This window comes from Nannospalax galili, unplaced genomic scaffold, assembly GCF_000622305.1.
Source record: "Nannospalax galili isolate Female #2095 unplaced genomic scaffold, S.galili_v1.0 scaffold1640, whole genome shotgun sequence".
Classification (NCBI taxonomy): domain Eukaryota; kingdom Metazoa; phylum Chordata; class Mammalia; order Rodentia; family Spalacidae; genus Nannospalax; species Nannospalax galili.
The window spans coordinates 721,652-746,555 of NW_008346098.1; the positions used below are offsets into that span (position 1 = coordinate 721,652).

Genomic DNA, 24,904 nt, shown 5'->3' on the forward strand with positions numbered 1-24,904 from the left:
GGTGCGGCAGACGGCGGGGTGCGGGGCGACGTGGCGACCTGCCGACCCCCGGGCCTCGGTGCTGGGCGGCAACGGCGCTCCGGTACCCCCGGGCCGCGGAGTGACAGGTGCCACCGGCCCTCCGCAACCGCCGGGCGCTCGGAAATTTCTGGAGCTACGGCCTGATGGCCTGTGTTCTGTTCTGGCCCCTCAGCCGCTTCCAGGTCTCGCTTTCCTAGTTCTCCTGTGTACTTCGCGACTAAGTTTTGGAGCATCGGTTAACAGCTCGTGCGTGAATTTGGCTTTCATTCATGAATGAGGTATAGTGGATTACTTTTTTAAAGATCATTCTCCTCCCCACAGCTGTTGATAACGAGAATTTTCTTTTAAATAATTGCTGTTAATGTAAGTCATATTTTTGTGGGATCTCTAACCTTAGGGTGTTGAGTAACTATTGAATAGCTAGGACTGAAGTTTTATTTCATCCGCCCTATCCTCCTTCTCACCCTCCTTTCTTTTGCCATGTTTTTCAGTCGATAAGGAATGTTTTTTGTAGAAGTACAAATGTGCACACGATTATAACCACAATCAATTTAGTAAGGTGTATCTATAAAAATATTTGAGGAATTTTATTGAATATTAGAATTCTATACTAAAAATCTCTAGACATCTAAGGATTTTTCTACACTGGTTTATACCACTAAAATTGGTAAGTGATCAAACCCTATGTAATGAGATTATCATAGAAGGTCAAAATAAACTTTTCTGTGTGATGCTATTCTAGTGGCTTTCAACAAACACTACAAAGAGCAAGAACCTAGAAGTCTGTCAGAGGGATATATCAAGTGTAAACCCATGGCCTCTATTAATGAGAGACTCTTAGTACATGTTCATTTGGAAATTTTTTCCCCCCTGAGGATTTTTCAACCCACAGAACTTTAGAGCTGCCTTTTAGAGATTGGAGGCTGCATTTAGCCACGAGGGGAAAAATGAAGTTTTGGATATACCTTTAAGTTTACATCATTTGCAGTAAGCATGTTGTGAACAAAGTTTTTTTCATATTTTGTTTATTATTTTTATATTTTTGTGTTTGAATGTTTTGCCTGCATGCATATAAATGCACCCATGTCCTGCAATGCCTGTGGAGGTCAGAAGAGGGTATCAGATCCCTTGGAACTGGAATTAGAAACAGTTCCTAGCCCCTATGTGCGTGCTGGGAATCGAACCTGGCTCATCTGCAAGAGCAGCCGGTGCTTGTAACCACTGAGCCATCTCTCCAGCCCCCAATGAGCAAAGTTTTACAATGTGCTTGGCCTTTCTAGTTGTGAATCCTGAGTTTTAAGAAGTTAAAGTGAAAGGAATGGAGAAACAGATCATGAAATAATATATATTTTTTAGAAGCATTTCATTACAGCTTTAACATACTCATTAAGAGTTTCCAGAGCAAAGATACATCTCTTTCAAAAGTGGCTATAAAAGTTTTAGGTTCACAGTTGAATTTATACAGTTATACAATATTGAACTCAGTATAAGTCCTGTAAGAGATAAAATTGAATGAGTTTTTAATAAACGTCTTAAAACAGTTCCTATAAATACATTTCCTGTGACAGAGTGATCTTGATTTTATGAGTACCATCCTCTCAAAAAAAAAAAAAAAAAAAAAAAAAAAAAAGATCTCCTTTTCATTTTAAAATATACTGTTTCTTACAGAAAGATTCGTTTTTGCTAATAACACTGAGTTGTTGGTGCATGATCTGTATGTATCTGATTATTGCTAGTCATAATTGGTTGCACTTGGATCCTTGGCACCTGTGTATGTCTATAAAGTCATCGGGTAGATTTCAGTGATAATGTTTATCACCTCTACTAATTAACGTGACATAACTTTTTATGCTTCCTCCTCAAATATAATTCATTTTTTAAAATTCGATTTTTGAGAGTGTGTGTGTATCACACAGAACATCAAAAGGAAAGTATAACCAAAGATTAAAGGGGCCAATGTAATTTTTTAAGAGTCCATATGTATAGCTAAAGGCTACTTAATAAGCAACAATGCCAGATAGGAGATACCTTCTTTTGAGTTGTTGGCCAGGGTGGCCCAGTGGACTCCCAGATAGTAACCGAGCATAGAACTGAGAAATAATATTTTTATTTCACCAGGTGTTAAATTAGTGACACTTCATGACATTTCATTTTTTGCTCAATTGTAACTATTTTTTGTGTTGCTTGGCATCAAACTTGCATATGCTAAGTCATCAGTTTATTATTTTCAATGTTACATTTCACAAAGGCCATTCTGCCTGGATGGTTATATACCCCTGTAATCACACCGACTCAAGAGGCTGAGACAGGAAGATGGAGAGTTTTATCCCAGTCTAGGCTACATAGTGAGATCCTGTCTCAAAACAAAAAGCTACATTAATTAGTGGTATTTACCTTTATACATTTTCTGTTTTGATCATGCTAACTGCATTAATAGATGGTGATTATCATTCATTTTATTAATTGTTTTTAATTGAAGATTATGTAATTGACTTCCCCTGGATTGAGAGCCTTCCTGAGTCTAGTGAGGTCATAACCTAGAAGAAGGAGTTCATAATGGTCATGGTCCTTGATAAAGACCAAGAAGATAAACCATTTATAAATCCTGCTGGTTGCAGCTTAACCTATTCCTTTTTAGAAACAGTTTACCTCAGCACCTTTATTTTTTAAATCAACACTTTGAGACAAAATATGCTTCCCATACACATATAACTTCTAGAAAAAATTATTTGGGATTGGTTAGTTGTAATGGTACAAGTTTGAAATGGTAGTAATCATTGTTAATTTACATTGATATTATTGGAGTAGAGGATAATCTGTGGTGTGCTTTGTGTGTTCATTTTTCTAGTTCAAAAGCACATACTTCAGTGAGTACATAGGTGGTAGCACTGTGTACTTGGAGAATACAATCAGGCCCCAACCATTAAGTTTGATAAAAGTTATTTAATTTGTTTTAGTTTTATTGAGACAGTATCCTACTGTTTAGCCCAGGCTGGCCTTGAACCCATGATCCTCCTGCTTCAGCCCTCCAGGTGCTGAGATTACAGGCATGCACCATCACAACTGACTGATAAGTTTATCTGTTATAGGTGTGCCAAATTCTTGATATTTATTTGGATCAGAAAGAAGAGATGTTTAGCATTTTGAAATCAGGACAGTAGGAAGCTAGGTATAGTGATAGATGAATTTGATGAGTCCATTAAGTAACAGAAGTAAATGTAAAGTGTGGAAATATTACAGAAGAGAACATGCTTATTTTGAGGGCAGGTTAGAGAATTCTTCATGGAGATGGCTAGCAACTGATCAGAATTTTGAGAAATAGAGATATTTTAGTGAAAGAGATGGGGTACTTTCTAGGCACCAAGAACAGCCTAATAAAGCTGGGTGCAAATAAATAAGTTGTAATATTCGGGAAATTTTAAGTAATCTGTTTTCTTGAAAGACATGTAAAATCTGAAGAATTGTTATAGAAATTTAACATATGTCATAATATTTAAGAAGCAAATAGTGGGCCTTTAGAGTACTGAGTATAAAACAGAGATTTCATTGTATTTTGATACCATTGTAGTCTCAAGTATAGAGGAATTAATAGTTTTTACTAGTGACCATTAATTATAAAAGATAGAACTAGAATAGTAAAATACTGATTCATATATGACCTAAATATTTGTAATTGTAAACTTACTTTTTTTTGAAATTTCTCATGAATTATTTCTATTTCTTTTTTTAGTTACTATGTGAACTTCCGTCTTCAACTTCTTACATTAGCCTTAAAATTTTATTTTGTAGAGGAAAAGTTTATATTTTTTTCAGGAGTACTAGGGATCAAAATAATTTTGCTATACTAACTATATCCCCAGTACTGAAATTATTTTTAATGGGAGACTCAAAGGGTAAAGAGGGAAAAATGCAAAGTAATTATTAGATTTGTTGATTTTAAACCTGCCTTTGTTTTTTAGTAATATGTAAATGTCTGTTTCACATACAGTAGGCATCTTATTCACAGACTAACAGAAAGTAGCTAAATGGAAGGCCGCTATTCTTCAGTTTAGATTGAACATGTAAGTGTCTGAATTTAAAGACTAAGTATGTTTGAAAGAGATATGGAAAGTAGAGGAAGAGATGCTGTATAGCTTTTAGGTATGACTGAAGCCAGAGAAACCAAAGTTGAGGGCATAAGACTGAAGGAACAATAACCCTAGCCAAGCCCTGAAATAGTATGTTTAAAAACTGATATCTCCAGGGTCTATAGGCTTAAAAGGAGAAAGAAGAAGGCTTCAAAAGAGCTCATGGATTGTGTAACATGACTATTTCTTGAAAGTCTGTGAAGCTGGTTAGTGCAGGTATGGGCTCTTAGAAGCATGCTGTCTTTCCTCTGCTCCCCATTGTTCAGCTTCTGGATCACTAACACGAAGGACCATAGGTATCTGTCAATTAAAAAAAAAAAAGTTTCTCCCTAGCACCAGCCTTCCTGCTGTCTCGGGAGGGCTGGTACTAAAGGCTTGTGCCACCATGCCCAGCATTTGTTGTCAATTCTAACTTTTCTAACTCTTAATTTTGACACAAAGCAGGAAAATCAGTATTGTATGGATTACTACATGCTTTTTCATTTGGGGGATAGATAATTTTCCCTTTTCAAAATAAGTTTTCTGGGGCTGGAAGGATGGTGTATTTATTAGTCACTTTTCTGTTGCTGTGATAGAAACACTGATCCAAGCAGTTTATAGAAGGAAAGAATTTGAGCTTATGGTTCCAGGGGAAGTACAGCCTGTCATGGCAAGGAGGCATGGTGGCTGGAGGTGGCTGGAGCAGGAGCAGCAGAAGCTAAGATAGCACATCATCACGCAGACACAGGAAGAAAGAGGGCAACTGGAGATCTGGCAAGGCTTAAGAACTCTCTAAGCTCACCCCCAGCAACATGCTTCCTCCAGGATATCCATACCTTCTAAAACCTCCCAAAGCAGCACCATCATCTGGGGACAAAATGTCCAAACACTTGGAGCCTATGGGGGACATTTACATTCAAACCACTGCAAATGGCTCAGTGGTTAAGGGGTCCTCTTGTAGAGGACCTGGGTTAGATTCCCATCACCCACATGGTGGCTAACAACCATCCTTAACTCCAGTTCCAGGGGAATTCAACACCCTCTTCTGACCTCCACAGGCATTTCATGACAAGGGTGTACTTACATATATGCAGACAATATACACTCATACACATAAAATAAAAATAATAAATTTTTTAAAAGTTTTTTTTCTTAGAGAAGTCATTGTACAGCATAATGAATAATCTCATGCATCTCTCTTTTTTTTAAAAAAAAGATCAAGGACCACTTTTTTGGAGTTTTAGAGAAAAACAGGGCAGATATGCAAAAATCTTGTTAGTTTCTGGGAGGAGGGAGATGGAGAAGAGGGAAAAAGCCATGCTTTTTGAGTTAGGGTCAGGCTCAGCAATGGAGTTGTGCAGGCAGCTGTATTTGATTTCGGGGTATCTTCAGAGAGTGAGTGAGGAGAATACCCAGTGTCAGGACAAGCATGTTAAGGAATTTGCCAGGTATCAGAAGAAGAGACAGAAAGGGGAAAAAGGAAAAGTTATGCTTTTTTGAGTTAGAGCAATGAAGATCTATATACAAAATTTGAGATTTCCTTTGTACTAATTTATATTCCTTTATTCATTTAAATTTTACTACTGTCACTTTGGAAGTACTACTAGTTAGCATGCCTTTTGACATGGTATGTAGATCTCTTATGGCTTTGAGATATGATGTGTTGGCTGTTTATCATAAGACGTACAGCCAGTGTGGTGCATCCTATAATTCCAGCACCTGGACCCTGAGGCAGAAAGATTATTCCTGGGCTATGGAGTAATCTCCAGGCAAGCCTGGGTTACATAGTGGTCTACTCTTAAACAAAGAGGGATAGCGTGGAGCATAGTTTATGGCCTTCAGATGTCTCATTTCCTGTCATTTTAGCTTTGGAAGGCTAATGTCTTAGCTTTATTTCTATTGCTGTGATAAAATAACCAAAACCAATTTGGGAAAGAAAGGGTTTATTTGGTTTACACCTCCATGTCACAGTCTATCATCAAGGAAAGCCAAAAGCAGAAACTCAGGACAGGAAACTGGAGACAAAAAAAGTAAAGCACAAACCACAAGTGCTTACTGGCTTGTTCTCTGGCCCTCGCTCAGTCTACTTTCTTATACAACCGAGGAACACTGGCCCAGAGGTGACCCCACCGGCTTTGGGCTGGACCCTCTCATAACACTTAACAATTAAGAAAATGCATCACAGACATGGCTGCAGGCCAATTCAATAGAGGAAATTCCCCTGTTGAGGTGCCCTCTTCCCAGGTGTGTCAACTTGACAATTGAAACTATCCAGCACAATTGACCCCTTGTCAACTTGACAAACATGTCACTTTAAACCACAATCTTACTATTTCTTGTCCCCAGTATTTCATGTTAATATCACAGAATAAAACACAGTACACTTTAAAAGACCCACAGTGCTTAAAAATTCCAATACTTTAAAAGCTCAATGTCTCTTTAAAATAACCCAAAGTCTCCTAACTCTGGGCTCCTGTAAAATAAAAAACAAGTGAAATGATTTACTCCAAGAGTGAAGAACCAGGGCATAGTCAGATCAAAGCAAAGCCAAAAGCAAGCAGTATAAATATAGCTCAGTGTCAGACATGTGGAATTCATTCATGATGATCTGGGCTCCAAAAGGCTTGGGTAGCTCTACTTGTCTTGCCCTGCTGTCCACAGCAAACAACAGCTTGTCTCACAGGCTGGCTCCACTCCATACCTGCTGCTGCCCTTTGTAGTGATCCCATGGTCCTGCCATCTCTAATATGCTAGGGTCTTCACTGCAACTGAAGCTGCACATTCACCAGTGGATTTATATGGCCTCTCAGGGTGCCAAGCATTGAATTATCTTCATGACCCCTTCAATCCTGAGGGTCTTCATTACAGCTGAGTCTGTACCTTCACCAGTGGCCTCTCCTGGCCTCCCATGGTGCAAAGCCTCACCTTGTCTCCATGATTCCTTCAATTCTGTGGCTTTCATATCACCAAAATCAGGACCATGTGGGAGACTTACATACTATTAAGTTTGGCTTCTAGCTTAAGATGCAGCCCTGGCCCCCACTCGACCACATCTTCTGTATGCTGACCCTGTGTGCAGAAGATTTCGCCTCAGTGAAATGAAGTTTCTTATAAATGTTGGTCTCTTTTTAGTCACACCTGATTTTGTTCAGCCCCAGATGACCCAGATTATCCCAGTACAGCACAAAAAGGTTTCACTTTCAAAAATTCTTAATTCAAAATATATCACATAAACAGCCCTTATCTTTCCTTTCCTCTGAAACTTCACAAGACAGACTTCCATCTCTGTATTTCTTTCAGTATTCTTCCAAGCTCCCTCAGAACAGCCCATTAAGCTCTGAGCACTGAATGGTTTTTCCAATTAAGAGTTCCCAACTTCCACAATCTTCCCCAAAATAACATGGTTGGGCCTGTCACATCAATATCTGACTTCTCTGGAACTGATTTCTGTTCTAGTTTGATTTCTGTTGCTGTGATATAACACTGACCCAAACCAACTTGGGAAGGAAAGGGTTTATTTCACTTATAGATTCTACTCCATCATTGAGGGAAGCCAGGGCAGGAACTCGAGGTGGGACCTGGAAGAAGAGACAATGGAGGAACATTGCTTATTGGCTTGCTCCTCTGGCCTGTGCTCAACCTACTTTCTTATACAACTCTGGATCACCTGCCCAAGGGTGGCACCACCCGCATTGTGCTGGCTCTTCCCACTTCACCTAACAGTCAAGACAATGCCTCACAGACATAGCCCCAAGCAAGTCTGGGAGACAGTTCCCCAGTTGAGGTTCCTTCTTTCCAGGAGTGTCAAGTTGCCAACCAAGACAACAATTGAAAACAAATTTAGAAATCTAAATGCTCTTTTTATAGAAAAATGTAATGCAAATTTTCTTGTGATAAAATGAAATTATTTCAAATTTAATAGGAGTTTCTAATGTCATGTTTTAAACCGACAAAGCTCTAATAGGAAGAAAGTGTGTTGTCAAATGTGAACTGGCTAGATTTTGTGCTACTAAAAGGGCATATTACTACCAAATGAGGGAGAACATCGATGTAGATATTTAAGGCCTTAGAATCGTGCTCACTAGGAGATTTTGGGCTCCCTCCATTCCTGAACTACCATTCCCTGTGCTGTGTGCCTTGGTCTTTGGATACCTAGAACATAAATTATCAGGCTTAGCTATAGGCCTACAATAGTAGCAGCAGTACATTCTGCAGTGTCTGATCAAGTGCAATTCCAAGGGGTAAAAGGATGGAGTACTTGTCATAACTACAGAAAATCATGAACAGAAGCTAATGACCAGCAAGTCCCAGATGAGGTTCTTTGCATCTGAAGGTGACTATCCCAGAGGTGATGACTTCCCCAGGGTTTTTTCCTTGGTTGCTCAAGGATATGAAAGAAACTAAAGATACTGGTCAAGGAAACTGCTTCATACCATACAAAGAAAATTTCTCTGAGCTTTGGTAAAACATTTCAGAATAGATGGTTCAGAACATTTAATTCATGCAGAACATCCCAAATACAAAATTCATGATTTTGATATCATTTCCAGAACGGAAAAGCATGTATGTTTAAAATATGTTATGATAAAGCTACATTATACAGTAATAAAAACCTGAAAATTCCAGTAGCTTAAAGTGGCATGGTTGCCTTTTTACTCAAACTACATGCCCAGCACATGTTAGTAAGAGAGCTTAATTCATTGTAGTTTCAGACTGTATCAAATCTGCCTAATATAAAGTACTATCTCAGCACAGCATATACTTTCACAGCCTCTGAAGGGAAAAGAGAACATGATGAACCAGTGACTTTTTTTTTTTTTGACACAGGGTCTCCCTTAGCCCCAGCTGGCCTGGAACTCACTATGTAGACCAGGGTGGCCTTGAACTCAGAGAGTGCTGGCCTCTGCCTCCTGAGTGCTGGGATTAAAGGCATGTGCCACCATGTCCATGAACCAGTTACTTTTAAAGCTTTCGTTTTGGGTTGGAGAGATGACTCAGTGGTTAAGAGCACTTACTGCTTTTGCAGAGGACCCAGGTTCAGTTTCCAGCACCCACATGTTATCTCACAACTGCCTGTAATTCCAGTTCCAGGGGATCTGATGCCCTCTTCTGCCTCTGCAGATTCCTACATGTATGTGGTGCACATAAATGCACACAGGCACACATATATAAAAAATAATAAAAATAATCTTGGGGCTGGAGAGATGGCTCAGCAGTTAAGAGCACTGACTGTTGTTGCAGAGGACCTGGGTTTGATTCCCAGCACCCACATGGTGGCTGCGAACCGAGTTTAACTCCAGTTCCAGGGGAATCCGAAGGCCTCTTCTGACCTCCATGGCATTGCATGACATGGGTGCACTCACATACAGGCAGGCAGTACACTCATACACATAAAGTAAAAATAATAAATAAAAATATTTTAAAAATCTTTAAAGCTTGTATTTCACTGGCCAAAGTAAATCTCATAGGCATGCCTAAATTCAACAGGAGAGTGATAAATCTCTTCAAGGAAGGGCAGCAAATGCTTGTGGGTGTAATAGAGCCACCTCTTCAAATTTGTAGTCTTCATGGTTGAGGCTGAAAAATAAATACTGTTTTCCATAGTATTTCTGTGTCTGGAATTTCTTTAATTTTGTAATATTTTCTCTCTTGTAGTAATTTATAAAGTGTTTATTTTCAAGCTTACAAGAAAGATTTAAACCTAAAAATGTTAATATCAGTTTGATGTTCATGTATATAGTGACATTTTGTCTTGATTTGCATATTTCTGAATAGGAACAATGGGTATAACATAGTATTACAACAAAAACACTGTTGATGCTAGATGACATCTTCATTTATCAGCTCATATTGTGATCTTTTACTTAATTTAAAATTTTTTATTTATATTGTATGTTTATGGGTATTTTGCCTAAATGTGTATAAATGCACCTGGGCATCTGATTTCCCTAGAACTGGCGTTATAGACTGTTGTTAGCCATGGTGTTGGTGCTGGAAACTGAACTCTGGTCCTCTGCAAAAGCAGACAATCCTCTTAACCTCTGAGTCATCTCTTCAGCCCCTTATGAACTTTCTTTATGATATATAAACAAATTTTTTATCTATATAAATTCAGCAAAAAATTTAAAAAAATTCATTGAATGATTTCTAAATATTTTTCCACATACTTTGAATAGAAGACTTAATACATGCTTCTAATTTTTATTCCTTTTTGAAGGCATACAAAGGCAAGATAAGCTCTCTAGCCACGCATGGTAGTGCACACCTTTACTCCCGGCACTGGGAGGCAGAGGCAGGTGGATCTCTGTGGGCCACCCTGGTCTACATAGTGAGCTCCAGGCCAGTTGAGGCTACAGGGGAAGAAAAAGGGTAAGCTCTCAAAATTCTCAAAATTGACCTCAGTGGTCCTCACCTTTGCATAGTTCTCTTTCATACTGAGTAGGGTAGTAGACTTGCAATACATTAAGAAATATATATATGTAACCAGGAGGCTACTGTAGAAAAGATAGCAGATAGTTCCAGTGCACTGTGATTTAAGCCAGGTATGATGAAAGTATAAAGAAAAAGTAATGAATAAGCTACACAAAAAAATGAGGACAAATCGGGCATGGTTACCCATACCTTTAAACCCAGTACTTGGGAGGCAGTGGCAGGTGGAGCTCTGTGAGATTAAGGCCAGCCTGGTCTACATAGTGAGTTCCAGACCAGCTGTGGAACAAGGAGACCCTGTCTTACAAAGACCAAAGAAACAAACAAACAAACAAAAACCTAAAACAACCAAAACAAACAAAAAAAAAACAACAGGACAGTAGTTATCTGTGCATGGTGGCAACAGAGAATGCTATTGGGAAAATGCACAGGGGTAAGGTAGCATTCTGTTAATCTGGGTACTTTTCAGCGTTCATTTGCCAGGCATGGTGCAACATGCCTTTAATCCCAGCCTGGTCTATGTAGCAAGTTCCAGCCTAACTGGGAGACCCTGTCTCAAAAAAAACACAAAACACAAAGAGAACCCCCCCGACACACACACCAAAAAAACCTATAGGTTATCTTATTCAAGATTTTATATACCTATTTAAAAACAAAAACATTGGGGACTGGAGAGATGACTCAGTGGTTAAGAGCAGTGGCTCCTCTTGCAGAGAACCAGGGTTTGATTCCCAGCACCCACATCGTGGCTAACAACCATCTGTAACTCCAGTTCCAGGGGATCTGATACCTTCTTGTGTCCTCCGTGGGCACAGGACACAGGTGCACTTATATACATATAGGCAATACACTCATACACATAAAATAATAAAATATTTTTTAAAAAACCAAAACCATGTTTCTGTAACTTTTTTGTTTTGTTTTTGAGATATGGTCTCACTGTGTAGCCCTGACTGGCCTGGAACTTGCTGTGGAGATCAAGATGGCCTGAAGCTCAGAGATCCACCCGTCAGCGCCTCCCCAGTGTTGGGATTAAAGGCATGCACCAACATGCCCAGCAAATTTCAACAACTTTTAATAAAATTTTTTTTAATTATTCATGTGTGTGTGCATACACATAAGTGCAGTTACCAGTGATGGCCAGAGCTGTTGGATCCCCTGCAACTGGAGTTACAGGCAGTTGTGAGCCATCTGACATGGGTTCTGGGAACCGAACTCTAGTCCACTGCAGGAGCAGTGTGTAATATTAACCACTGAGCCATCTCTCCAGCCCTCCAAAACAAATTTCTTAGTTATACAATCTATTAAGAAAGTCTGTGTTTAGGGTGTATCTCAATGTTCCAACACATGCTTAGTATTCATAAGGCTCTGGGTTATGATTCACCAGAAAGGAAGAAAAGGTAGGGTGGAGGTAAGAGAAGAGACAGGGAGGCGATAGGAGGGAAGCCTGTGCCTATTTTGATTAGAGGAGTTTGTTCTTCTAGTAGGTACAGAGTCTTCTTACATCAGACTTACAGAAGGCAAAGGTTTAGAATACTGGAAAATCCCAAACTTTGGGAGACAAATCAATTATAAATTTAAAGCTTGTAATACTGACAGAACATTAAAGGACTCATTCCCACCCATGCTTTTTGGAATGGTAGGGTGCATACAGGCTAGTGTGGAGCTAGACGTGGTGGTGCACACCTGCAATCCTAGCACTTGGGAGATAAAGGCAGGAAGGTCATAAGCGTAAGGCCTTGGCTTACATGAGACCCTGTAAAAAGCATAAAAGTTCATGTGGAAGGCAGTTTAAGCATGTGCATGTAGTTATTTACTTTCACACGGGTAACTTACCAGTGGCTACACCACTGAAGAGAGTGACTGTCCTCCTTCAGCAGACATTAACTGTCAGTGGCTCCTCAGTTATGGGTGGGGGCTCATGAGCCCCTCCTGCCTCCATGCTAGAATGTTGAATGACTCGATCTTGTGCAGGTAATCACAGCTACTCTGAATTCATGAGTGCAATGGCCCTATCATGTCCAGAAAACTGTGTATCTCTCAGCATTCCTCTCTATGCCTCTCTGCTGTGATGTCTCCTGAGCCTTAGGTTGTGTGCACATGCACTCAACAGTCACTTATTCTCAGCACTTTTACCAGTTACCGGTCTCTGCATTAACAACTGCCCTTTGCAAACAGAAGATTGTCTCACCAAGGCCGAGAGCAGTGCTGATTCAGACATCTTATGTAACAACATGTCTGTTTAGCAAAACAGCAGTAGTAAGTTCTCTGCCTAGGGCCTATGATCACTCCAACCATGGGCTTTTGTCCACATTTACAGTACCAGGCCTGAAGTCCATGGTCAAGGGAATTTAAGCTGTTTATTTTATTTTATCATCAGTTGTAAGCCTCACTCTCTCTAATCACACTTAAGCATTTTGAATGTAAGAATGTTCTTTTCTGTTTTTGTTTTTTTTTTTCTTGGAAGTTGGGGGTAAACATGTAATTGCACTAAGGGTCTCCGTATAATGCAAAATGATATGCCTCATCCACTTTAAATAGTATTGATTTAGGATGTTTCCCAAAAATGTAAATATATTACAGAAGTATTTTTAAAAAAGAAGAAAATTGTGGATTTTTGAAAATCAGATGTGGAAAATGAACATATTGAATTGATAATAATCTTATAGCAGTTGTCTATGAAATAAATAAAACCCATAATTTCTTTTGAATAATTTTATACTGTTTACTTAAGTTAAAAATATGTTAGCACACAAAAAAACAAAACCAAACCAAACGAAATATGTTAGGGACTGGAGCAGTTAAGAGCACTGGCTGCTCTTGTAGAGGACCCAGGTTCAATTCCCAGCACCCACATGGTGGCTAAACAACCATGTGTAACTCCTGTTCCAGGGGCTCTGATGCCCTCTTCTGACCTCTGTAGGCACTGCATGACATGAGTGCACTTTCACACATGCAGGCAGTACACTCATACACATAAAAAAATGTTAATGCTAATGGGATTGTCGGTATGAATCTAAATGCTATTAAATCTGTCAGAAGAAATGTATTTTACATATAGACTGTTCTAGGAACACGAATAGTCTTTCATCAGTGTGTTTTCTCCTCTACCTCTTCTTTCTCTCAACAGGAACTATTCTTGACACAAGCATTTTAAAAGAGAATTCCGTGCCATGGCTTCAGCAGTCCTTAGCTCTGTTCTCACAACTGCCTCTCGTTTTGCCCTGTTACAAGTGGACAGTGGCAGTGGTTCTGATTCGGAGCCTGGAAAAGGCAAAGGCCGGAACACTGGGAAGTCTCAAACTCTGGGAAGTAAATCAACTACAAATGAGAGAAAAAGAGAGAAAAGGAGAAAAAAGAAAGAGCAGCAACAGAGTGAAGCGAATGAGGTAGCAATTATTATTTGTCTTGTCTGCTTCCTCTAAAAACTGTACATTGTGGTGTGAGCATCACTCATACAGCCACGGTGTCTCATCCACCAGGCTCAGAAATACCCATTGAGTCTATGTGTGCTTAAACTCGCATGTAGTGAATGTTAATCTTTTTTCCCTGACTGTAGCAGCTTGTGTGTTCATTCTAAAAAAGCTTAAAACACAGAAGTGTTAAGAAGTAACAAGGTCATGCCTGTAGTCTCAGCTGCTCTAGAGGTCAAGATTAGAGGGCTGCTTGAACCAGCCTGAATAACACATCATCTTATAAATAAATAAATAAATAAATAAATAAATAAATAAATATGTAAATTTAAAAGTAAAAATAAAACATACAAATAACTTTATTTTAGTTGTGTCAGTCAGTGTATAAAAATACACTTAAAAATTAAAATCATTAGTATTGGTGAACTGAATTTAATATATTTTGTGCTTATTTTATAGCTCAGAAATCTTGCTTTTAAGAAAATTCCCCAGAAATCCTCCCAAGTCATTTGTAATATTCAACATGAGCTTTCATCGCCAGCCCCAGTACAAAAGGATTCACAAGAAGAAAATTGGCAAGAGTGGAGACAAAGGGATGAACAGGTACAGCTAAATAAATAAAGTTACTTTGCTTTTTTTCTCAATAATTTATAGAGTTTTAAGATGAGAGTACACCTGAATGCATGTGACTATTGTGAGGAATAGTTAGATTAATTCATATGTGCTACTTTTTAAAAGAAATATTAAAAAAAAGTAGCCCCAGCTGTCCTGGAACTCACTATGTAGACCAGGCTGGACTTGAACTCACCGAGATCCCCCTGCCTCTGCCTCCCGAGTGCTGGGATTAAAGGCTACTTTTAATAAGAAGTCCTGGTTAATATTATTTATGTTAGTTTTGGCAATTCAAAGTGGTTAAGTGTTTTCTTAGTTTTTTTTTGTGTGTGTGTGTGGGGGGGGTCCTGAGGATCAAATCCAGGACCTGCTGGGTGTGGTGGCTCAAGCCTTTAGTCCCAGCACTCAGGAGGCAGAGGCAGATATATCTCTGTGAGTGCAAAGCCAGCCTGGTCTACATAGCGAGTTCCAGGCCAGCTAGGGCTACAGGGAGACCCTGTCTTAAAAAGATCCCCCTGAAAAATAATTGTATGAAATTCACAAAAATTCAATAAAAAACTAATACAATTTTTTTTTTAAGGAAAATAAGAGAAAAATATCTAGTAACAGCTGTACTTAAAAATAAAGACTTTGATCCAGGCGTGGTGGCCACACCTGTAATCCCAGCACTCGGGAGGTAGAGGCAGGCTGATATCTGTGAGTTCAAGGCCAGCCTGGTGGTCTACATAATCCGTTCCAGGCCAGCTGGGGTTACAGGGAGACTGTCTTTAAAAGACCAAAATGAAAAATCAAGACTTAGAAGCTGGGCCTGGTGGCGCACACCTGTAGTCCCAGCACTTGGGAGGCATAGGTAGGCGATCTCTGAGTTCAAGGCCAGCCTGGTCTACATAGTGAGTTCCAGCCCAGCTGTGGCTACAGGGAGACCCTGTTTCAAACAAAAGACCAAAAAAAAAAAAAAAAAAACAACACCCAACAAAAATAAAGACTTTGAAGGGAAACTTCCTTTTTTTAAAGTTTTTATTTTTATATGTATGACTGTCTGCCTGTATGTATGTAAGTAAACCTGTGTTGTGGTACAGTGCCCACAGAAGTCAGGAGAGGGCATCAGCTCCCCTGGAACTGTAATTACAGGCAGTTATTAGCCACCATGTGGGTGCTGGGAACTGAACCCGGGTTCAGTCAAGTTCATGGGCATAGTAGAATATATCTGAGATAATTATATTCAAAAGTGAAAAAAATAAAGGCAAGTCTTGGAACTGGTAAACAGTATTTCAGTTGGAATCGTTTTTATTGGGAGGAATCATAGATTTCAAAAGTAGGCCTATTCAGGGGAACTAGGAAATAATTACTAGGTAGAAAGCATGCAGAATATCCTTGGTGTTCTCTCTGACAAAGTAGAAAAATAGCACTATGTGAAATTCCAGATGTGGAGGACTAAGCCTGACAGAAACTTGTTATGTGGTTACTTATTTCAAGTACATAAAGGAAATTATGCTAAAGCACAATCTCTATCACTTGATTGATAATGTACTTATTTCAAGTACATAAAGGAAATTATGCTAAAGCACAATCTCTATCACTTGATTGATAATGCAAATTTATATTAACTTAGCCTCAGCATAAAAATCTGAGAGCCGAAATTAAACAGCAACCAGTAACAGTAAAGAAGCATTCATGTGCCGGGCGTGGTGGCGCATGCCTATAGTTCCACCACTTGGGAGGCAGAGGCAGGTGGATCTCTGTGAGTTTAAGGCCAGCCTGGTCTATATAGTGAGTTCCAAGCCATCTGGGGCTACAGGCAACCCTGTTTCAAAAAGACCAAAAAAAAAAAAATTAAAAAAAAGCATCCATGCATTCTACTTATGAGCAGATACTAAATCTCCGTCCATCTCATGTCAGCTGAAGAACAGTTGTACTACAAAAAAGAAAAAAGCATTGTATTTGATGGACAGAGGGAATACAGTCTTTGAAAAAGATGGCATTTTATTGAACAGATACTAATTTTAGGTTATGCCTGTATTTTCTTTTAATGAAAATTAAGGGGGCTGTCAGGGGACTCAGCAGGTAAGGGCAATTGCCACCAGGCTTGAATGCTAGAGGATGGTCAGCAGAACCCACATGGTAGAGGGAGAGAGAGCCAGCTTTTTCAGGTTGTCCTCTAACTTATGCATGCTCACCATGCCCTGCCCACCCCAAAAAAGAAAGAAATCAAGAGGCTGGGGCTAGCAGAGTGTCTCAGAGGGACCTGACAATCTGAGTTTAATCCCAGGATCCCACAGTAGAAGTAGAGAACCAGCTCCTGAAAGCTGTCTCTGATCTCCATGCATGCCTGCTTTGCTTTTGTTTTGAGCATCTCTCTTACTAAGGCCTTTGTTAATAGTTTGACCTGTACCCGTACCTCCCTTTAAGGAGGTAACCTCAAATGAATCCTCTATTTTGGCCTCTTTAGCAAAAAAATTCATTGCTTTTGCACTGAAAGAATTACTTGATACTTGATCTGGAAGGATTTCTACAGGTCTCTGGGTGTTTGAAAATGAAACAAACAGCTGAGCATGATGGCACATTTTTATAATCCCAACACTCAGGAGGCTGAGCCAGGTGGGTCATGAATTTGAGGCAGGCCTGGTTTACACAGCAAAACCCTGATTTAAAGAATAAGAAAAGAAAGACGGAAAGGAAAAAAAAAAAAAAACCTCTTAGCTACTGATCTGATCAGATTTTATGGCAGATGGCTAGGAGCAAATAGATTGATGCCTCAATAAACGAACATTTCCAGTTTTCATTAAATTTCTATTTATAATTTTAATTTTCAGCTGCATATGACATCATTCTTGTACTAACAGACAAATTTACATTCTAACCGTACTAGACTCATTAATTTTAAAGTGTATAGTGTTTTTATAAATTGCATTGTTTGCAGTTCTATTTTAGTTGCTGTTTTAATTCTTTTTTAAATATTTGTACATTCATTTATTTTTATTATGTCTCAAATATTGATCTATTTTGCAGTTAGGAACTTTATAGCTTGTAGGGAATTCATTAACAGAGTAGCACACTTTTTTTCCCTTGAAGATAACATGTGTCAAGATTCCTTACTGACATAGGGACGAGTTTGCATAATTTCTCTTATATTTTGATACTAATGGGTATCACACAGAATTCTGAAATAGAAAGTATGTCAGAGCACAGGTTGACAGGAGTGTCTTTTCACATCTAAATGTATAAAATTTATTTACTGTAAATAAAATTCAAGAAAATAAGGTATGGTTTTATAATCAGATAATGTTTCTGAATCAAAATAATGTGTGGCTTATATAATAGTTTTAAACTTATATCAGAATTCTCTTATCTTATTTTGTTTCATCATGGTTTGGCCTTGGTAAGTTTTTGAGACAGGGTCTCTTAGTAGCCAAGACTAGCAGCATACTTGCAGTCATCCTGCTTCTCTTGAGTGCTGGAGCTATAAGCATGCAGCACCACAATGCCTAACTTATCTCAGTACCTTTATCCAGGATATTTCTATATTTTGCTACATAGTTTCAGAATAGTATCCATATAAATTAATAGTTGCAAAAAGTAAAGTAACGCTTGTTTCACTTTTTTGTTTATTTTTTATTGAATTTTGTGATTTTCACTCTACTTGAATGATGCTATTCTTTGCTGTACAGAAGCCTTTTAGATTCATGTATTTACTTATTTTGCAGGTTACATAAAAATTTACATACAATGAAGTTTATGGGGGGAAAATAGGAATAAGAAATCAAAGCCCAAAGGATTTGCCAACATGGGGTCAACTTTGGTGGAATAATGAAGGTTTCCATTAGCTCTGTTATTTTTTTTTGAAAATCCTAATGAGTTTTTTTGGGCTTGCTAACAGAACATAGGGTGGGGGTTATTTACAGAAGAGTGAGTGCCCTTCCCCATTTATGGCTGTGCTAGAAAGTCCACACTCAATTATATATCCTGTGACTTCCTAACAGCTGCACAAAAATGGCGAGAGAGGTGCCTCAGGGCATTCTTGGCTTATATAGCCTTAGCCCCTCCCCCACCTACAGCTAAGGTCGACTGATTGGGTGGGAGGGATAACTGACTCCCCCTTGACTCCTTGACGAGCATGGGAAGGAGGTGTGACTATAGCTTGCCAGCATAGTGGTTGGAGGACACTTTCAGTTAACACTCCACCCCTTCCTCCAGCTTTTACATTCCTTCTGCCAACCTCTTCTCCAAAAGTCCCTGAGCCTGGGAGGGGGTGATAGATGTGGGATGATCTTCCTCCCATTGTGGTAAGGCACTGAACTTTAAGGTCTCTGTATCATCTGTTTTCCATGGGCTGTTGGCCTATTTCAGTGGGATTCCATCTATACCACGTGGAGGCTGGATCCAGGCACTCCCAGGCAGTCTGCTGAGGTCTCAGCCCCTACACCCAGTGGAGGCCAGATCAGGCACTCTCAGGTCTGCTGAGTTCTCTAAAGCTTTTTAAGTTTTATGAGGTCTCATATGTCAGATGTTGGACTTAATGCTTGTGCTATAGGAGTCATGTTCAGAAAGTCCTTTCCTGTGCCCGTAAGTTCACACATATTATTTTCTCCTCTATCTGATTCAGGGTATTGGGTCTTATGTTCAGGTCCTTGATCCATTTGGAGTTGAGTTTTATGCATGATGAGAAATAGGGATCTAGTTTCATTCTTTTATATGCTGCTATCCAGTTTGACCAGCACCCTTTGTCGAACATGCTGTCTTCTCTCCAATGTGTATTTGTGGGTCCTTAGTCAGAAATCAGGTGGCTACTGCCAGGCGTGGTGCCTTTAATCCCAGCACTTGAAAGGCAGAGGTAGGCAGATCTCTGTGAGTTCAAGGCCAGCCTGTTCTACATAGGGAGTTCCAGGACAGCTGGGGCTCCAGGGAGACCCTGTTTCAAAAAGACCGAAAAAAAAAAAAAATCAGGTGACTGTAAACATATGGATTTAAATCTGTGTCCTTGGGACTAGAGAGATGTGTCAGCAGTTAAGAGCACTGATTATTCTTGCAGAGGACCAGGGTTCGATTCCCAGCACCCACATGGCTATAAATTTTCCTCTTAGGGACTGCCTTCATTGTCTCTAGTGTGTTGTTTAGCTTCCATCAATTTTTGTACTTTTTCCCGTTTTTTTGATATCTAGCTTTATTCTTTCGTGGTTGTATAGACTACGGGATGGTATTTAAATTTTCCTGAATTTGTGGAGACTAGCTTTGTGTCCTAATATGTGGTTGAATTTTGAGAAAGTTCCATGGGCTGCTGTGAAGAAAGTATATTCTTTGATGTTTGGATGGAATGTTCTATGGATGCCTGTTAGGTTCATTTGATTTATGGTGTCATTTAACTCTAGGATTTCTCTATTTAGTTTTTGTCTGGTGAGAGATGTAACCCACTATCACTGTGTTGGACTCATTGTGTGATTTTTAAATCTAGTGGGGTTTCTTTTATGAAGTTCAGTACCCCTGTGTATGGTATGTATATGTTTAGGATTGTAATTTCTTGTGGGTGGATTTTTCCTTTAGTAAGTATGAAGTGATCTTCCCTGTTGCTTCTGACTAGTTTTAGTTTGAAGTCTCTTTTGCCAGATATTAGAATAGCTACACCTGCTTATTTCTTAGTTCTCTTTGCTTGGATATCTTTTTCTAGCTTTTAACCTAAGGTGGTGTTGATCATTGTTGGTGAGGTATGTTTCTTGGAGGCAACAAATCGCTGGATCCTGTTTCCTAATTAAGTCATTTAGTCTGTGTCTTTTTGCTGATGATTTGAAACCATTAATATTGAGAGTTATTGACTAATGTTTGTTAATTCTGGTTATGTTGGTATTGCAGTGCTGTTTTCTTAGACCTCTTTTGATTGACTGTTGTAGAAGAAGTTATTTATTCTTTGTGCCCTCTTAAGAGCATTTTTAATTCTTAAGCAAATAATTGAACCATTTTTATTACTTGGAGGTACAATAAAGCATACAACAAAAATGTCATCCTCTGAAAATATTCAGAAGACTAAAAACTATTATTAACTGAAATGAACTAAGTGTGATTGTTAGTGTAAATAGCTACATGTTGTTTACATAGAACAAACTTTAAAATAATATTCAATAATAATTGTGATTTCTGGAGTGTCTGGAAAGATGGCTCACTAGTTAAGAGCATGTTCCACTCTTGGGGAGGATCTGAGTTAATTTCCCAGGACCCACAGCAGGTAACTCACAACTGCTTGGAGCTCCAGCTCCAGGGGAATCCATTGCCTCTGACCTCTGTGGGTACCTGCACAGACACGTGCCCTCTCATAGATACACACATACACACATAATTAAAAATAAAAATGAATTTTTAAAAATCTTATTAATTTGAGAATTTCACAGTGTTTTGATCATATTCAGATCCCCCCTTCATTCCCACCTTATTACCCCCAACTTTATATCCTTTGTTATTATTTGCCTTTTTTTAATAAAAATAAATCTTTGAAAAAGATTTCTGAAAAAATAATTTTGCTTTCCAAATTAGGAAAAGATAGATTAACTATACTTTGAAAGTCCTGGGTTAGACTACAGTGTGCTATTGCTGTTATGGCTTACCAGTTTGCTCAAGTAGTAGATACCTTCAGAATGATATTTTTGGTTATTTCTGTATGTATAATTTTAAATTACAAATAATTGCACACATTAATTAGGTACAGAGTGTTTTAAAACTATTTGTATACAATGTCTAATAATCAAATGAAGGTAGTTGGCATATTTGTCACCTAAAACATTTGTCATTTCTTTGAGTTGGGAGCATTAAAAATTGTATTGTTTTCCAATCAGACAAAACCAGCAAATGGGTAGGAGGCCCCAACCTTAACTGAGGAACTATTGGTAGCTGATTACTGCTGGGTGAGGGAGAGTTGATTTTCTTTAAGGGAGTGATACTAGACAGGCTGAACAGGCGCCAATGGATGAACTCAACCGAGGGACAGCTGGGTACACAAACTTCTTGATAGATCTTAACATATAAGACAGAATGTGTGAAATCCTCTAGGGAGGCTATGGGGGAGGGTACAGCTAGGGAAGGGTGTCAAAATATGATTAAAATATATTGTATGAAAAACATAAAAAATATGCCGGGTGAGGTGGATGCCTTTAATCCCAGCACTTGGGAGGCAGAGGCGGCCGAAGAAAAGAAAAAACAAACAAACAAACAAACAAACAAACAAACAAACAAAAAACCAAAAAACCAACCCATAAAAAATTTAAAAAGAAATTTTAAAAATTGTGTTTTTTATAATCGTGCTCTTATGTACCTCTGAGAAAAATACTAACTTTTCATTTGAGAGTTTGTTTTGGATTAAATGGATAAAGTTTTCATGGTACTTGTACTTGCAAATTGATTTTTCTACACCTAGGTCCAAATATTTACTGTCTTTTAGAATTTGTACTGATTTTTCAAAGTCTGACTGATCATAAATCCTCTGGTATATGTTTGCTTAAACAGAAAAAAAAAATCCTGCTAGATAGGAAACAGGATACAATGAAAGAAGCTAAGAGGAAGGGGTCTGAAGTGCTACATCTTGGGCACATGTCCATATCTGCTTCAGTTCTGTTGGCATCTTTTAATTCCCTTACTCCTCTCATAAATAGAGAACTTTCAATTTGCAAAAACACAAAAACAGTGAAAGCACTAGTTTCTAACTTATGGTGGGTTGAACTTAATGATTTTTAGATTTCACAATACTGCCAAAGTGAGAAGCAGTCAGTAAAACCTATTCTTTGAATTTTGATCTTTTCCTGGCCTAAGGATATACAGTGTGATACTCTCTAATAATGCTGAGGAGTTACACTAAGCCACAACTCTCAGTCCGCCATGCAGAGGAGGGCAAACACTGATATTCTATGGTATTCAGTTTTGCCAGTAGTTTTTAGATATTGTGCTTTATGTTTTAAAATCCCATCATTTCTCCCAAATGCCAATCTATGTATTCTGCATGTATCCATCCTGGTCTTCACTTTCATTAAGTGTTCAATATGTAGTACTCAATTTATTATTATAAAATGGGCTTTATTTTAGATGATTTTGCCCTACTCTGGGCTCATGTGAACATTCTTAATATGTTCCATGTAGATTAGGTTAAATCTATGATATCAGGAGATTAGACACATTAGGTACATTTTCATCTTATGATACAATTTTCAAATTATGATTTATTGGGATGTAACCCTATGGGTATGTCAAGGAACATTTGTATAACACACTTTAAAAATATGCCTTTATTTTCATTGTATTGCCTGGGGTTTATTGTAATCGGTCTCCCCCTCCCTCCCGTTCCCAGTTAGACTGGCAACTATTTTTCTGGCAGTTACATAATAGAAATTAAGGTGTGTTAGAGAAATCAGGGTCATATTTTCTTTTTCCTGGTTATCTGTGTCCTGTACCATCTTCTTACTCATCTTTAGGACTGGAAAGATATCTTGGAGCAGTGTCTGTTGCATAAGCATGTGGACCTGAGTTCAGATCTCTAGCACCCACACAAGAGCTGAGCACAGTAGTATCTGTAACCCTACTACTGGGACAGATCCTTAGAGCTCACTGGCCAGCCATCTTAGGCTATTGATGAGCTTCAGGTTCAGTGAAACACCGTCTCAAAAAATAAGAGCGTGATAAAGACAATTAATGTTGACCTCTGGCCTCCTTATCCATGCACACGCACCCACACACATGCACACATCCATACAAACAGGTACTTTTAATACGCAAAGTTATCTCTGATTCATTCCTATTTTATATTTCATATTCAGTCCATGTTCCAGAGCTTGATTAGTCCCTCTTAAAATCTAGCTGTCTTCATTTTCTTCATTGCTGTGTTTTGGTCCAGGTGCTTGTCAGTTGCCTGAGAATAAGGGACTTAGTCCAGCACATAGATTTGGAGTTTTAGTCTTCTAATATATTCCAGTTTGTCTTAAAAGTTACTTTTATTAGCATTCTTCTTTCACATGCTTAACTGTCTAAATCCCTGATTTTTAGGAAATGTTTGAAATTTCATTTTACCCTACTCAGCTGATCTTATTTTCTTTTATTCTCCAATACACAAGAAAGTACCAAATCCTGACTCTTGTGTCAAGCAGACACTGTGCTACGTACTTGGCCAATGCTATAACTTTAAGTTCGTGAAACTGCTTATAGGGTCAGTGAAATGACTCAGCAGATAAAGGTGCCTGCTGCCAAGCCTGATGAGCTGAAGTCAGTCCCTGGGTCTCACATGGCAGGAGAGAACCAACCCTACAAATTGTCCTCTTACTGCCACATGCACACCCTTGCATGCATAAGCACACACACATATGCACAATAAATAAGTAAAGATATAAGTATTTTTTTATTTGTCTTTATGAGACAGAGTTTCCCTGTAGCCCCAGCTGGCCTGGAACTCATTATATAGACCAGGCTAGCCTTGAACTCACAGAGATCCTCCTGCCTCTGACTCCCAAGTGCTGGGACTAAAGACATGCACCACCACACCCAGCTGTAAGTAAAAATATTAAGGGGAAATTGCAATTTCTTTTTTTTAATATGAGAAAACTGAGATTTACATAAGTTATATACTTGCCCTCAGTCATAGCTGGATTGGGTAGATTATGAATTTAACTTAGGTATCTGTGTGATCTCCCAAAGCTTGTTTTTTTTTTTTCACATCTCTCTATTACACTATTTAAAATTCACTTTTGGCTGGATAGGTTTATTTAATATTCCATAATATTTCTATTTTGAATATCATGCCTTGCTTACATTGCTCTGTCCTGCAGTTTTCCTGTTCTTCTTCCTCCCTATCCAAATTATTTCCGAACTTGAAATATCACTTAAAATTCATTGCCATATCCCAAATACTGTCTTGCAAGACTCCCAACTTTCCATATGCATCCCTGAATTCCATCTGTTGATTTTTTTTTAGATTTCTGTAGTATTTGTAATATCTTATTCTGTTTCTTGTTCACATGTTAGTTTCTAAATGAAATAAGAATGCTTTGAGGACAAAAGCCACATTCGGGCTGGTGAGTGCGTGCGTGCATGCGCGCATATGTGTTTCTGATTTTCAGTGCTGAAGAGTGAACCTAGGACTTCACATATACTATGTTGTTTATAAAAACTCCACAGACAGGAGCATTAAGAGTCTTAATACATCTTTTAGTTTTTGAAATCTTAAATTTCATTCATTTTTCTTCATTTGTAGACTATAGTTTGTGTTAATCATTGAAAAGTAAATTTAAGGGATAGGAGTTTTTCTCCGTGTTAAAGTGCTTGACTTATCATGTTTAAGGCCCTGAGTCTAATCCCCATGTA

The 24,904-nt window shown here is 38.6% G+C and overlaps 1 protein-coding gene across 7 annotated transcripts in view; it reads left to right on the forward strand.

Annotated features, from left to right (window-relative positions):
• The first annotated feature begins 99 nt into the window (after positions 1 to 99).
• The window catches only part of Gkap1 (G kinase anchoring protein 1), a 102,012-nt gene continuing 77,207 nt past the window's right edge, over positions 100 to 24,904 (forward strand). For 2 of the 7 annotated variants that reach the window (XM_017800477.2, XM_029568061.1), the window contains exons 1-3: positions 102 to 299; positions 13,687 to 13,945; positions 14,429 to 14,572. In XM_017800477.2, the coding sequence (XP_017655966.1) occupies positions 13,730 to 13,945; positions 14,429 to 14,572 (360 nt within the window). In that variant the 5' untranslated portion in view covers positions 102 to 299; positions 13,687 to 13,729. Of the gene's footprint in view, positions 300 to 13,686; positions 13,946 to 14,428; positions 14,573 to 24,904 lie in introns of all 7 variants that reach the window. The other 5 variants (XM_017800478.2, XM_017800479.2, XM_017800480.2 and 2 more) reach the window with 4 other exon arrangements.